This window comes from Cupressus sempervirens, chromosome 9 (genome assembly GCF_028749045.1).
Source record: "Cupressus sempervirens isolate cs-2001-9-10 chromosome 9, ASM2874904v1, whole genome shotgun sequence".
NCBI classification, from domain to species: Eukaryota; Viridiplantae; Streptophyta; class Pinopsida; order Cupressales; family Cupressaceae; genus Cupressus; species Cupressus sempervirens.
In genome coordinates, this window is record NC_143126.1 from 307,487,654 (window position 1) to 307,502,831 (window position 15,178).

A 15,178-nucleotide genomic window follows, 5' to 3' on the forward strand; every position below is an offset into this window, starting at 1 on the left:
GGGGACCTTGATTCTCGCAAGTCTACTTCAGGTTACATGTTTCACCTTGGTTCTAAACCTATTTGTTGGCAGAGTGAGAAGCAAAATAATATTGCTCTCTCTTCAACTGAGCCTGAGTATCAAGGAGTTGTCAATGCAACTACAAAGGCTCTTTGGTTACAACACATCTTAGAGGAGTTTAGATTTGATCTACCTGAGCCTACAGTCATACATTGTGACAATCAGAGTGCCATTGGGATCTCTAAACATCTAATTCAACATCAATGAACCAAACATATTGAGGTTCATATGCACTACATCAGAGAGCTAATACACGAGCAGATCATTGCATTATAATATTGTCCTACAACAAAGCAGGTCGCAGATATCTTCACCAAACCCTTCATTGAGGTCAAGTATATTCATTTGCGAGATCTCTTGGGGGTGTGGGATGTTGCAGAAAGGGGAGTCCCTTGACTTCTCTCTTCTTTCTTCTAAGAAGGATCTTTTCCTCATATGAGGTCTTCTTCTCTCTCATCTTCTTTATTGTACTTATCTCTCTTTTTGGAGGAGGATTTTTCCCATGAGGTTTTCCCTCTTTCTCCTCTTTATGAGAGATTGCATTGCATGTAGAGCATTGCTTTTGTACATGGTTACCTAACATGGCCTCGTAGCTGGGACCCATTATGCATTTGTGAGCTTAAGTGCATTCCCCTAAGTTGCACTTAAGGGGGGTGTTGGTGTAAATAAGTATTCACTATTTACACTTTACTTAAGTTTACTTAGGTCAATGAATTATTTTATTATTTATTAGGTTGACACTTAGGAGTTTGTGTACTTTTATGAGTTGTCATGTTGATAACACAGAAGTAAGCAACTCTAATTCAACACATGGTGCTGCAACACTAGAGTTTGCATAATTAACTGAGTTGTCATGTAGACAACACAATTATTTGCACTCCTAATTAAGCACATGGTGTCCACAACATTATTTTTTGTGCTATACCTTTGTAGGCTTATCCTCTCATCATCGTACGTACTCTTGTGCTTAATGGAGGATAACCCACACCTGGTGGACATGTGCTTGGTTGTAAGACTTATCAGTATATTGACTTCTAGACATTCTAGAAGCATTCCAGAGGCCTTTATAAATAGGCACTCCTAGTGTACTTGTACATTGAATTGAATACTATATTGTTATTTTGATCATACTTTGGTCTATTCTGTGCTTGTGCTTGAGTTCCTTTATCTTGGGTGAATTTTGCCCTAAGGAAAATTCTTACATATATTCACCACACAACCTTTGCTCCCAATGCTTCATTTTTCCAATTAAAATTTTTGATGCGTAGACCCCCTAACTCTACTGGTCTGCAAATCCTTTCCCATTTTAATAGGCCATTTTATTTTGGTCATCTGCTCTGTTCCATAAGAAATTTCTAACTTTTCCTTCCAAGCTTTTTTTTTGACTTTTTTGGGGAGCAAAAGGCATGACATTTGATATGCAGGGATTGCTGATAACATTTTTGTCTTAATTTTTGTTACTTTACTAGCCTTTGTTAGCCATTTTCCTTTCCAACTTTCTGTTTGCTTATCTATTTTTTATAGGATATTACTCCATCCTTTATTTTGCCTTCCCCCTTTCTCTAATTCAATACTGCAATACATGCATGGGAATGAGCCTTTTTGATATCCCATTAGATTACATATATTGTTTTCCAGCTTAGGTCCTGTGTTTAGAAAGAAGATCTCTGACTTTCTTGCATTTAATTTTTGTCCTAATGCTTCCATATATTGATGTATTATTCATTTGAAATTTTGGGCTTTTTCTAATGTACTTTCCCCTAGCAGTATTGTATCATCAACAAATTGCTGATGTGTGATGTTAGAGATGTTTCTGCTACTGAAACACCCTTAATTTTGCCTTCTATCTATGCTTTCTTTTTTGATCTCCCAAATGCTTCTGCCATTATGATGAATAGAAATGGTGATGTTGGATCTCCTTGTCTAATTCCTCTAGAGATATCAAAATAGCCTTCTAGTGTCCCATTTATGAGTAAAGAGATTTTTGGTGTATAGATACATTTAAAGATGATATCTATCCATTGGTGTACAAGCCCAAAAGCTTCTAATAATCTCCAATCCGCCATATCATATGTTTTTTGTATATCAAGTTTCATAAACATGCTTCTCTATTCCTTATTACGGAATGGATAGTTTCTTGGATAGTAATTATTCTATCTAAAATAGATCTTCCTAATACAAAGCTAGTTTGTTCTTTTGATACGAGTTTAGGTAGTATCGCTTTGAGACATCAGGCCAGAGCTTTTGAAAGAGTTTTATATATAGTGTTACATAATGCAATAGGTCCAAAGTCTCCAAGTACCTTCGTAGATGATTTTTTTGGGATAAGGGTTAGGAAGGTATGATTGATTTTTGTCAAAATAGAGTCGTTATTTTTGGATGCTTCGCTTGCCTTCCAAATATCTACTCCATTATATCTCAACATTTTCAATAAAAGAATGCATGAAATCTATCCTGTCCTAGGTATTTGTCAGGATTTAGACTAAATAGGGCTGATTTTACTTCTTCTAAAGAGAAGGGTTTGTTTAGGAGTTTGTTGTCTTCTGTAGAAACCAACTTGGGGATTGCTTCTAGCATCTTTCCTTGTGCGTGCCTATTAGAGTAGTCAAAGATATTTAAAAAGGTTTTGAAAACAATCCACAAATACTTCTGCTATATTTGCTGGGTTTTCTACATAAATTCTTTCTTTGTCTTTAATCTTCGTAATTTTATTTATTGTTCTATTTTGAATAGTACTGTTATGGAAGAACTTTGTATTTCGATCTCCCTTAGCTAACTATTTTTCTCTTGATTTTTGCCTCCAGAATATCTCTTCTTTTGCCAATATGTCCTCCTGTTTTACTATTAGTTCTTTCTCTTTGAGGTATCTTTTAGTATTCATTCCATTTTTTATTATGTCATTATTTAGTGTCATAAGATTTTCTTCATTATCTAATTTTTCTTTGAAGATGTTATTGAAATGAGTTTTATTCCATTTTAAAATGTTTTGTTTAAGCATTTTCATTTTGGATACAAATCAATACATTTTAAAACCTCTATCTTTATTACATGTATATAAAAGATGTTTATAAATATCAAATTCGGTTTATATTTATTTTTTATTAAGAATATAATATACAAAGACTCATATCTATGAAGACTTTTAGATACATGTATTTAAAACATCTATATTATTGTATTTTGTGGTTGAGCAATTAATCTTTTTTCCTTCAAGCAAATAGATTTAAGTATTTTAATTTAAAATTTTGAATTTTGTTTTTTCCTAATATTTCAGTTTCTAAAATAAAATAATTTATTTTACAATTATGCTATAAAGAGTATAAATAAATTATAAATTATTTAATGATACACTAACATACAACTATGCTATAGTTCTATTACTTTAAAAATATTAAAATATGATATAGTTTTAAACAAATATAACGAAAATATTTTGTATGGAAAATATGTATATTTTTAAATATTTATATGAAATATATATTATTAAAATATCTTATTTCTAAAATACTTTAAGAAATTTTGATGATAATTTTTCTAATTAATTATCAATTCAAAAATCTAAAAAATACTAAATTTTAAACTCAATTTAATCAAAAATATATTTATATTCATCCCAAAATGGTGAATTTCAAATTGATATCCTTTGTATTATAAACTCAATTAAAAATTTAAGAACTATATTTTGGAAGTAAGTTAAACTCACTCTAATCAAAATATACAATCCTGAGTAATTAGGATTTAAGAAAAAATAATAACAAAAAGTAAATAAAAATAATAATAATAGTTTATTCCCCCATAAACCTAGAAATGTTTGAAAAAACATTAGGAGTTTTTTTTTCTCTCTTTCCGAATCTAACAGATTCCAAGCAAAACTATATAACTAATCTCCCTCCTCGTTGTTTGAAGGGAAAAAACCACATAAAAATTAGCTTCGCGGCTTTGTTGACCTTGATCTCTATTGGTTACTAAAGCTGAGGTGATTAAATTAATTTTTAATTCCGCTTGATTTTACCCTCCCTATCCCTAACGCCTCAGGGAAATACAGCTTTCAACGTTGAGATATTAAGGGAAGGAAAACAATTTATACATTTCTTCGCTTTCAGCCCTACACACTGGTTTACCACTCCATGATTGAACCATGCTGCATCCCTCTACCACCTGGCGAATCATATATTCCTGTTTAGGTCAAATTTAGTTGCTTCGATTATCAGCTTAACAAAGCCACAATTTGGCTGGCTTGCAGCTTTTGCCAGAGATTAGATTTTGCTATACATAGCACGGAGAGCCAGGTTTTTTCTGCGGAGGCAGTGTTTACTTTTTCATTTTCAGTGTAATGGGAGGAAGCAAATTGAAGGAGGAAAGCGGCACTTCAACGGGCATGTCGGAAAGGAGATCGGGCGAGAGGGAAGACGAACATGAGCGCGAACACGACCACGAACACGAGCACGAGAACGAGCAGTGTCCCTGCCCATCCACCTCTGACGAAGATGATCCTGGTACTTGTTTTCTCATCTTTCAAACTTTTCTGCTAGGGTTTTCTAAATTTTGTGTTGTTTTTTTCCTTGTTTTTGTCACGAATTTATATATGTTTGTGGCCCCGAGGACTTAGGGTTATTTGTGATCTTGGTGCTCCCTTCTTCAATAACACCCTGGAATGATGACATTGGTGTGTGATGTCTTCGTCAGAACTGATTTGTGATGCTATTATTTTGAATTAACATATCGCAGATAATGTGATGATTTATGGGGATTCAGCTGCAAAGTTTCAAGTCAATCTTTATTCACCCTTTTCCCACTTTTGGGTGAAAATTTGACTTCGAACTATGCTGTTGAATTCCCATAAATCGTCTCATATTTTGTTACGTTGCAAAAACACCACATTATGATAATATCGCATCTTAACAATAAAAAAAATTGTTCAACCAATATTTCCATTTTATGAAACAGTACAATTTACCTGCTATATTTAACCGGATTACAATTTTTTCCAGTAAAATTTGATTTTGTATCCTTCCATTTATATTCCAGATGCTAAGGTACTATCAGCCAAATTGTTGCTTTTTTGATGTAAAATTTCATGATCAACGTTGTAAGGGAAGCAGTGTATATCTGCTCTTTGAAAGTGGTGGAGAACTGCAATACAAGAACACAAATGAATCGAAATAAATGTAGGCAGAAAGAAAAGTCAATTGAATAGTATTGAATTGATCTACAAATTCAATATGCATTTGATTGATGGAAGTGGTTATATTACATTCAACAACTGTTTCCAAAATTATACTAGCAGTTGCTTTCTAATAATACTGTCTATTTACAAAATGTTCTTGGCTTGAGCATAGGAACAAATGATTGACATGCTATCTGTGTTTGTGTGATTGCTGTCCTGATAGTTTCCTACATTGGCGTTCTTCCTCCAGAACTTAGTACAGAGCATACATAAAATTTCTGATACAGAATTTTCAGTCTCTTCCGGCTTTGTTAGTTTGTTTAAAATGAAGCAGACTGTATTGTTACCTCAAGTCTATAACATCCTAATTCACCAGTTAGAGTAACGCAATTTTATGTCACTGAACTGATAGAACCGGTAGAATTTGGACAGTTCTTCCTACCGTCCACTGGAACTCCCTAATTTAAACTTTCAAAAGATTTGGGCAATCAAAGTGCCTTTACATACCACGACCATCAGTGCAAAATTTGAATATCTGTTATGGACTTTATTTAGAACCTCCCATGACTATACACAGGAATTTGGGACACTAGTCCACTTGAGCTGCTGGTTATTTGTAGTTCAGGCTGTTGAATGTTTTCTACTGGCAAATTTCTGTTAAATGTTATATACGCTAAAAAGAAGAGACCAAGAAGAAAAACCAGCAATTGCTCACCTTGTTTGTCTTATAAGGAATGGATGATGAGAATCATCTTTGTAGCGATTCCCTCTCTCGTAAATATCTATAGCATATTCTAGTTATTGCATATGTACGGCTGTCCCAGAACCTCGGCCTCACTGACTGCAAGCAATTTGTACTAGCTGAGGAGGATTTTAGTTTACTACAGCCTTACTGCATGTAAACTATGTTAATTGAGGTGCTTTGTGTTCCGAGCTCTGGTACAGTTTGCACATGCATTGCTGGATAGTTAGAACACATCTTCACTCTTGCAAGCCTATTTAACCATGGTATCATTGGTGTAAAACATCATTTTTTCAGTTGATAATTCTGTTTTTATTCTTTTGATGCTAGAACTTATCATTAGTATGATCACTTTACGTGAAAAACTGTGTAGATAAAACAAGTTTTCTTTTCCAGTGTCCCAATCCAATGTTTATTTGATACTTTTGAAGATTAGATGTTTCTGAGCAGTGCAAGAATCAACAGTATTGTGTTAGGAAAGAGGAAGAACATCCTGTATTCACATGTCAGATGGGCATAGAAGGAGTTATTCTTTAACTAAAGATTGAAGAAATTCCATCAGTCACAAGAGATTCAAGATGGGAGCAGTTGTGAGTTGTGACAGTTTTACATAATTTATCATAAAACACTGATTCAATTCAAGACAGGAAAATGATTGGAATGTGACATCGAATATATCAAATTAAAGCGGACTATGGAAATATGTCTTCTCATAGACTCCTGTTAACAGGATAATAGACAGAGAGAATGCCAGGAAGGATTCTGTTTGGTAGAGATTCTCAGAGGGTTTGTTAAAGATAATTAAGAGCTTTGATGGAGCCTCAAGAGTTAATGTGACCCCTGGTGGAGCAGGTATGGTGCTCACAGATGAGCAAGGTTGGTTTGCTCATGCTAGTTCCCTTTTCCTTGTCTATCAAACCAATAATGATGCATTGTTGTCACAGGTTATTGTTCACGTTTTCTCTTGGCTACAAGCAAATTGTGGTGGAAGGAGACTCACTCAATGACATTGATGTCTCCAGAAAGACAATAATCCAAATTTGAAATTTGGGCATTTTCTGGAAGAGGTGCAAGTTCTTAGTTTCTCCTTTGATCTCGTGATGCCCTTGCATTGTTTTGGGGGAATGAATTTGGCAGAATATTTTATAGCTAAGCACAAAGGATGGGACCAAGAGCCATTGATGGCATTATATAGCATTCTCCTTGAATCTAGTTGAGACTTTGGAAATGGTTGGCATTTGGTCCACTGTAGCTTATATTATTGTTTGTTTGATCATCTCTGTTGTGGCTATTTACTTTGTTGAGGTTGGATTGCGTGAGTGAGGTGCTAGGGTGGTGGCAAGACTGTTGTTGATATTTTAATGAATATTACTTGTATGAATTTAGTGTTACAAGATTCAAGAAGAGTTGGCAGATTAACGGATTTCTGGATGATTCATTGATTAATAGAGGAACAAATGTGTTCCTTATAAAGAATTACAAGGACGTTGTTTCTAAAAGAAACAACGTAGACTGAAGACGGAATTAGAAACAAAACTAGAGACAGGATAGGAAACATTCCTATTTGGACTGAAGAAAAAAGAGACGGGATAGGAAACATTCCTATCTAGACTGAAAGACGGACTACAGACAAGTAGTTGACTATTATGGAAAGTATAAGATATTATCTTAATATTTAGCACAGGAGCTGGTGAGTGGGGTTTATATTTGTGGGTAGCTGTGAGCCTCTTTTCATTTTTTGTTTCAGGCTTTGGCGATGGTGTTTGCTAGTGTAGGAATTGCTTAGTTTGGGTGGCTTGCTTCTATCATGGTTTAGTGTTTCAATGTGTAATTCTGGTAGATCTTTGCCGACCTGTGATCCCTCCTTGCATGGGTTTGGGAGGTACCTTTCATGCAAGGACATGCTTGGGTTTGTTAAAATATTGTTGGGAAAGACGGGTGTTGTAAATACTGGTCTTCTGAGGTTCAATGCTTCCATCTGCAAGGATTTTGTGCAGAAATCAGCTTTAGCAGTGCCATGCTGGATCTGTTTCTTGATGCTTCTTCTGATGGATAGATTGCCTAGTTATAGTTGTTAAGGAGGCCGGTCTCTTTTTGGTGGTATCCATGGTGGATGTCAGTCTGGCTTGAAAGGAAACACTTGTAATTTGTAGGGAGTTATGGGAATTATTTTTTAAATGCTTTTTACTTTGATTTGGGAAAACAGTAAAGAACACAATGGTGATTTATTCTCAAATATAGGTTGAAGAGCACACGAGAAATAATGACAGGGTGTGGTGGTGGTGGTGAATCAGTATTTAAAGAAACTTTAATACTTTTAAACTTAAGTTACCGGTTCGGGTTTGGTTCCAAGTTCGAAGTTCAAGAACTGGTTCACAAGTTCATAAAAATATTGGAAATGGGTTTGGGTTTGTTACTACAAAAACATGTAAAAATACACACACACACATACATATTAAATGAAGCATGAGTTCAAATTAGAATGTAGCATAGTAGAATAAACAGAACAAAAACACCATAATCTTGTAATCATAGTGATCATACCATCATATAGTTCAACATCAAAGATTCAAAACATTAAAAATAAATCACAGCATCAAGTTCTAGTATCATTGTTGCACGCTCATTGTTCTACTAATGGAATAAGAATCTATTAATATTCTTAGTTCGTCAATCTTCATCATCTTCTTCATATTCATCATCTTCATCTTCTTCTTCTCTGGCATTAGTTAATTCAGCAATAGAGCTAATGCCAATGGGATCAGCAGCAGAAACAATGGTATTGGCATCATATTCCTCAGAAATGACAATGACAATGACAATGAGAGGCCACAAAAAATGACAATGTGAGGCTACCAAAAGCATTTCATAACAACCTTTAAGGATTGCGGATGCCAAAATCTTATTAAATTTTGCAAGAAAAACACTTTATTGCCTTCCGCAGGGCCTAGAAAGCATGTGTTTCGAACTTGGTTTGATTTTTTTGGCCTGGTTCACCCAGGTTTGAACTTGATTCGAACCAGATCGAATCAGCATGCGAAAATTGGCACCCTGCCCAAACTGGACTGTGAAACCAACCTGAATTTCAAACCAGCTTGAACTTTTGCAGGTCCAGGGGGTCCAGGGACGAACCGTGGTAACTTAGTTTCAAACACATGAAACCACATAAAATGTAATAAGAGCAACCATAAAGACTATACACCAGATTTCTCATGGAAAAACCGGGTAAAAGACCACGACATACAAAAAACTTTTATTGACAGAAATGGGCACCAACCCAGATTACAAATGTGAGCGCCAGCCTGCAGAGAGCACCAACATTGAAAGACTACCATATTTCAGAAAGAAATCACAGATATAATCTCATCGAAAATACAGCTTCAAAATTCTGCCTGAAAAAATACTCTGTTCACACAGAGCACAGACTCCTATACTGATTATCAGCTGTATATGGAGATGACTTTCACCTCAAATCTCTTCACAATCGTGCATTATTCTGTCGCAGCATAAAGACCATGCTGCAAGCTTGGTAATCCACAATCAGACATTTCTATTGTTGACACACTATGCTTCGGAATCGAAAGGATGACATCCTCACATTTATCACCTTCATATGCGACTCCTTACAGATTATTCACCCCAGACACGGCAAAGTCACACTCCCAAGCAGATTGTTTTTTATATGCTCTTACCATCTGTACATGTACAAATCCACACTATTAAACAGAAGACCTCCAAATCAAAGAAAAAACCTTGTAATAGACATTGCATAAATATATTAGTCTGTTTGCTTTCTAAAAAACACGACTCCAAAATACCATACTGGACATGTGTAGCCTTGTTCCAAAACGCATGACTCAAATCAGTCTACCTCAATAACAAAAGGAATTTTATTATAATTTTAAAATGCTCGATTCCATCTTCTGTATACACATCTCTATCCTTTTCAATATAAAAATGGCTCAAGTAAAATATATTCTCCAGATTATAAAAGATGGTTGCATCGCCATTGAGTCATGCCCAGTCTTGAATATTAACACATCTGAGTCATTTGGTATCTGATTTTTAAAATGAAGTGCACAGCACTTAGCAATAATAAAACACCAAAAGTACACCTTATTTTGGGTGTATTCTTAGAATACCATAGCCATCATATTCAGTCTTCTGCAATGCAAAAATTTAAAATAGAAACCATAGCGTATGCTCACAAGACTCCACAAAGAGCTGACTGACAACCTCACGTGCATAGCTTAGAAAAATTGACATCCTTAACAAATGTTTTATAATGCATCCTATGAATAGCTTTCAACGCAGAGGAAACATTAATCCACCAATCTCCCATCTATTGTCAATTCTGAAACCATAAGAAAAATATTAAATTCAGGCCACAATGTAGTTGAAATTTCAAAAAGTGGCAAATTATATAAGCAGGCTGGTGAAGTGGATAAGCAGCCAGCTCAAGCTGACACCCAAGAATCATAGAGACGCAGTCAAACTGCTCAACCAGTCAGGCAGAGAGCTCGAGCAGGTCAAGCACATCAAGTAGCTCAAGCCATTTCTTTGTAATTTAAATGAACTTGATCATTAACCTTTGACATTAATGGTAACATATTTAACACAAGATTCTGAGGCTTTTGCTTATCTGTCTTTCAACTTTAGAAGATTTGCAGAGCCTTGTAGCATTGTAAAGGTTTATAATGGAGATCCTTGTAGCATGTAAAGTTTTATTTGGAGATCTTTTGTTTAGTTTTCATTTCATGTTCTACAAGAGGTTGTCTTTGAAAGCTTTCATATGCAATTATGATTGAGGGTTTTAATAGATCCCACACTATTATAATTAAAAAGAAATACGCCTCTTCATATTCAATGTTGCAGTTGCAATTTATCTGACTGAGTAAAACTTATCTAAAAACAACTACCTTGGCAGGAAGGAAGGTATGTCTCATTTTCTAGCCATTAACCTTTAATGCGTCGTTAGCCTTTTACCATCAAGGTCTCGTGGGCTAACTAATCCTTGCCAGGGGTTCATACAAGTTTTGACACATGCATCTTCACTTTTAGGGAGATCAAAGCCAAGATAGTAGGGGTTCCTAATACTTACTTTTTATAGTAAGTCAACTAGGGTTTGTATTTCTAGGTTTGCAGTATTGGACTTCAATTGTCTTGACGAGAGCTTTTCGGTAAGCTATTATTCATGGCTTTTTGAGCTCGACAAGATATTTATTTTAATGTTCAAAGATTAACTTGTTTTAATTAAGTGACTTTAAAATTGGGAATTAATAAGTCACTTTTTCTTATAAAGTTATATTATTCTCTGAAGTGGGAAAAATACAATTAAAAGAGAAAAAATAAATGAAGAGACATGTAGGGGAATAATGAAGAGTCATCCTATTGAGCTTAAAAGGGGAAGAGGGAGCTCATTTTCAACATGCATGGATTATGCTTGGTGTTTGGAGTTTGTTTCAGTTTTCTCTTGAGAAAAGGGGAAGCTTTGACTTTCAGTTGTCCTACACCTCATGACTGAAACCTTCAGGCTCTTCTCAGTCGAACCCAACCCGGTTCCTTTTGAGGTTTCCAATTTGACTATGTAAGTGTTTTAAGATTGGGCAAATAATAATGAGTTTTTGTTTCATATCAGGCCTTTAATTTTATAGGCTTTGAGATTTAATTGTTGGAGATAGTTTTCACGGAATATATATCTGTTTGTTTGAATTGAACTTAATGTATTGAGAAGTTATTAGTTAAGAGTTGACTTGATAAAGGGGTGAGCCATATCAATATTGGCGTTATCAGTTTGAATTTTAAATTCTTCAAGGGACCTTAGCAATGATATATGGATTTATATTGTCATGAAATACCAAGCTAAGCCTATACTTGAGAAATACTTTTTGAAACAAAATTTTTCATTATCAGGCGTCTGTGTGTGGTTATCAGGCTTGAAAGAATAGAATCACATTGAAGAGTTGACTGAAGGAAGGCTCATGAATTGCCAAAATTTTAAGAACCATCAATAATACATAGACAAAGATATGTACTAGTGGAGAAGGAACGGTTGACTGCCTAACAACTCAAAACCATTGTCGAATTTGTCTTTGGTCAAGACAGAAGTAGAGGTGCATGTCATGAATAGTAATGGGAAGCCCAATCAACACTACTGGAGCAAAGGAATAGAATGCATAAGCGTTGTATGTGATAAGTTGCTTGGGGGCCATTGTTAGCGGATGGGACATTTGTCCAAGTGAGTTGGTTGATGATTTTGGGAAATACAAAATTGTAAAGCATAACCTGATTCTCCAACCACTTGGCATTCTTGTAATCTCAGCATAGCATTGGAGCCATGATTTTTCTTCAAGATTAAAATTTCGGGTTTATATTTGAAAGCATGTGACATGGGGCAAACATTTTCTATAGTCTAGCTACCAATATTCAGTAAAACATTTCACTGAATTTCTTACTCTCCAACAAAATGACAGAACTCGTGGGCAATGTTACACAGAGCATTCAAGGAGTGGTTTAGTGGGAATTAAATCTACTTGGCTTCACTTGAGATCATTGGTTGACATTAGGAATGGTTTGTTGCTGATAAATATTCATAGAGTTCCAACAGCTCATGCCATTATGGAGATTTATTAAAAAGGGGGTGTCATTTTTATTGAGAAAGTCTCAATACGAAAAAAGAGTGGTGTGTTATACGAAGGGCTCTATTGATTGAGACCAGGAAAAAACATCAATCCGGTCCCCGTAATCTCGTGACAGGGATATTTGAAGAATGATTCAGCTTGTTGTTAAAGTGATTCTTGACTTCTCTCAAACGGAGTATGCAAGGTTTTAAACAGAGCCGTCATTTTTTGAGACAGACGTAAGTTTTTGGTTGAGGACTCAGAGTAAACACACAAATTGTTAGCAGGTTGTAATATCAAGCGTGTACTTAAAGTGGAAGTGGTATTTGATTAAGTGTTGCCTGACATAAACATCATTGCTATTAGAGCCTCCTTGCTTGCGTGCAGCTGTTGATAACAGAATGAAGGATGGTGTCAATATATTTGGTGAAGAAAACATGTGAATTGAAACTTGTGCTGGGCACTTGGAATTTAATTAATATATTTGTCAAGGTAGTGGCAGATTCAGGGACAACTAAAAATTAGGTGATCATATTGTTATTGGCCACAAGGTTCTTGGGCACTTGGAATTTGATTAATATATTGTTCAAGGTAGTGGCAGATTCAGGGACAACTAAAAATTAGGTGATCATATTGTTATTGGCCACAAGGTTCTCATAGGACAGCAAATCAAAGGAAATAAACAGTCTTTGACATTCTAGAGGAGTCATCAGCGTAATCGCTACATGAAAATGTTCAGATTGGCATGGGTAAGGAATAATTTGTTGTTTCGGTCATCTGATCAGATACAAAAGCTCATATCAAACTTCCCTTGTGCTCATTTACTTCAATTTCTGAAGGAGTTAAGGCTGGGTGGATGTCTGTGGGCACTCATGAGTAAGTTTAATTACTTTGAAGGACCAATTATGGAAGTCTATATGCTCTGAAGACTTTCAAATAGACTGGAACCATTTCATTTCTTGAGTAGCATTGTGCCTACAGGGTTGTATTCTGTGGGAGCTTATCTGTGGTGATCATTGGTGCATGTCAGAATTATTAGTGCAGGTTGTTGTTGCATTTTCATAGTGTTAAACAAATTGATGAATTACCAGGTACAAGGTATTGATTTGAGGCATTCTCATTTCTTCTCCAATCCTTAAATCACATCTCTGAAAGTAGATGTCATATTACTACTTATACCTATTCATAGAAGTGAGTTCACTTGTATGCCAAGTGTTTGAAATGATACCTCTGCAGTATATGTTTGTTGAAATGTCTCTGTAAAAATAAGGAATAGTTTTGATTATTTGTCAGCAAAGTGTTCGATAAATTATCTCAAGCAGCAGATAGTCCAGTGTAGGGAAGAATGTAAGTGTCAAAACCATCAGGACAGTAGTGGTGATTTCAACGGTGTTGGTTTGCTTTAATTGTGCTTTAGAATTACACAAACATGTTTAGTCAGCTACCAGAGTTTATTGACCAGAACAAGGAACAAATCCTTTAAGAAAAGCTCTTCCATATAGAAACGAAATTTGCATGTTTGCCTCAATTGAAGTATGAATTACTTTGCATTTTGGGAGCAATAGGGAGTTGTTTATTCACAATAGAACAATTTGGTTCTAAAAGTAAGCAAGTGAACATCCTTCTTGCAGTGATTCCCTTGGTTAAGCCAATGTTGTTGAGGCATCCCGATAGAGAGGTAAGACTTGCAGTTACTCAATGTATCGTTCATTTAATGAGGATAACAACACCACATGATCCATACAGCAGGGAACTGGGAAGTGATGAAAGAGGTATTCCATTTGATTGTAGAAAGCTTTCTAGGATTGAGTGATATCCTTTTTACATCATTTGTTAAGGTAGTCCAAATTTTAGAATCAGTTACAAGACTTAGAGCTGGTGTGACTATGTTAGATCTTGGTTGTCGAGACTCTATTCTTAATATGTTTCATCAGTTTTTAATTGCCATGAAAGGGGAGCACATGCGGATTTTTTTGTCTTTCATGTAGTCCTTTATGTCTTTGATCATTGAAGAGAGTGATGACGATTCACAAAACTTCTTGTCTACACATGTCACTTCTTTTGATGCTTGTAGCTTGGTTAAGAATATTATCAAACAATGTGAGCAGAAATTGAAAACATATTTAATAAGGGGCAAGAATGAGGAAGGAAGGAAGGCATATTTGTTTCATAAAGGGGTCTAGAAAGAAAGACAAAACTCAGTCATACAGGCAGCATAGCAAGGATGAAGCTGATGGTATTTGTAGGAACCACAAGGCTGAAAAAGACACAACAACGTATCAGCTTCCTGGGAATTCAAAAGAGTCTCCATGCATTATGACATGTTGTCATTTGATGACTATAGGATCGATGAAACTTCTTTTGGATCAGCTATTTGTATAATAACAACAAAGGGTAAGCATGAGGATATTCACTCTTATGATGTTAATTGGATGAAGCATAGTAATTTACTCTTTGAAATGGATGCTGATTGAATATTTGAGAATTCCTTATTTGAGTTGGATGATGGAACACCTCTTGAAATTGATCAAGAGTCACAGATAGATATTCAAAGCAGCTAGGAGGTGGTAGCCTTGTTACATTTGACCG

The 15,178-nt window shown here is 35.3% G+C and overlaps 1 protein-coding gene across 2 annotated transcripts in view; it reads left to right on the forward strand.

Moving 5' to 3' along the window:
* Window positions 1–3,966: 3,966 nt before the first annotated feature.
* The window catches only part of LOC149538622 (uncharacterized), a 70,177-nt gene continuing 58,965 nt past the window's right edge, over window positions 3,967–15,178 (forward strand). For both annotated transcript variants that reach the window (XM_089799935.1, XM_089799936.1), the window contains exon 1: window positions 3,967–4,556. In XM_089799935.1, coding sequence (XP_089656061.1) covers window positions 4,394–4,556 — 163 coding nt within the window. In that variant the 5' untranslated portion in view covers window positions 3,967–4,393. The remainder of the gene's footprint in view (window positions 4,557–15,178) is intronic.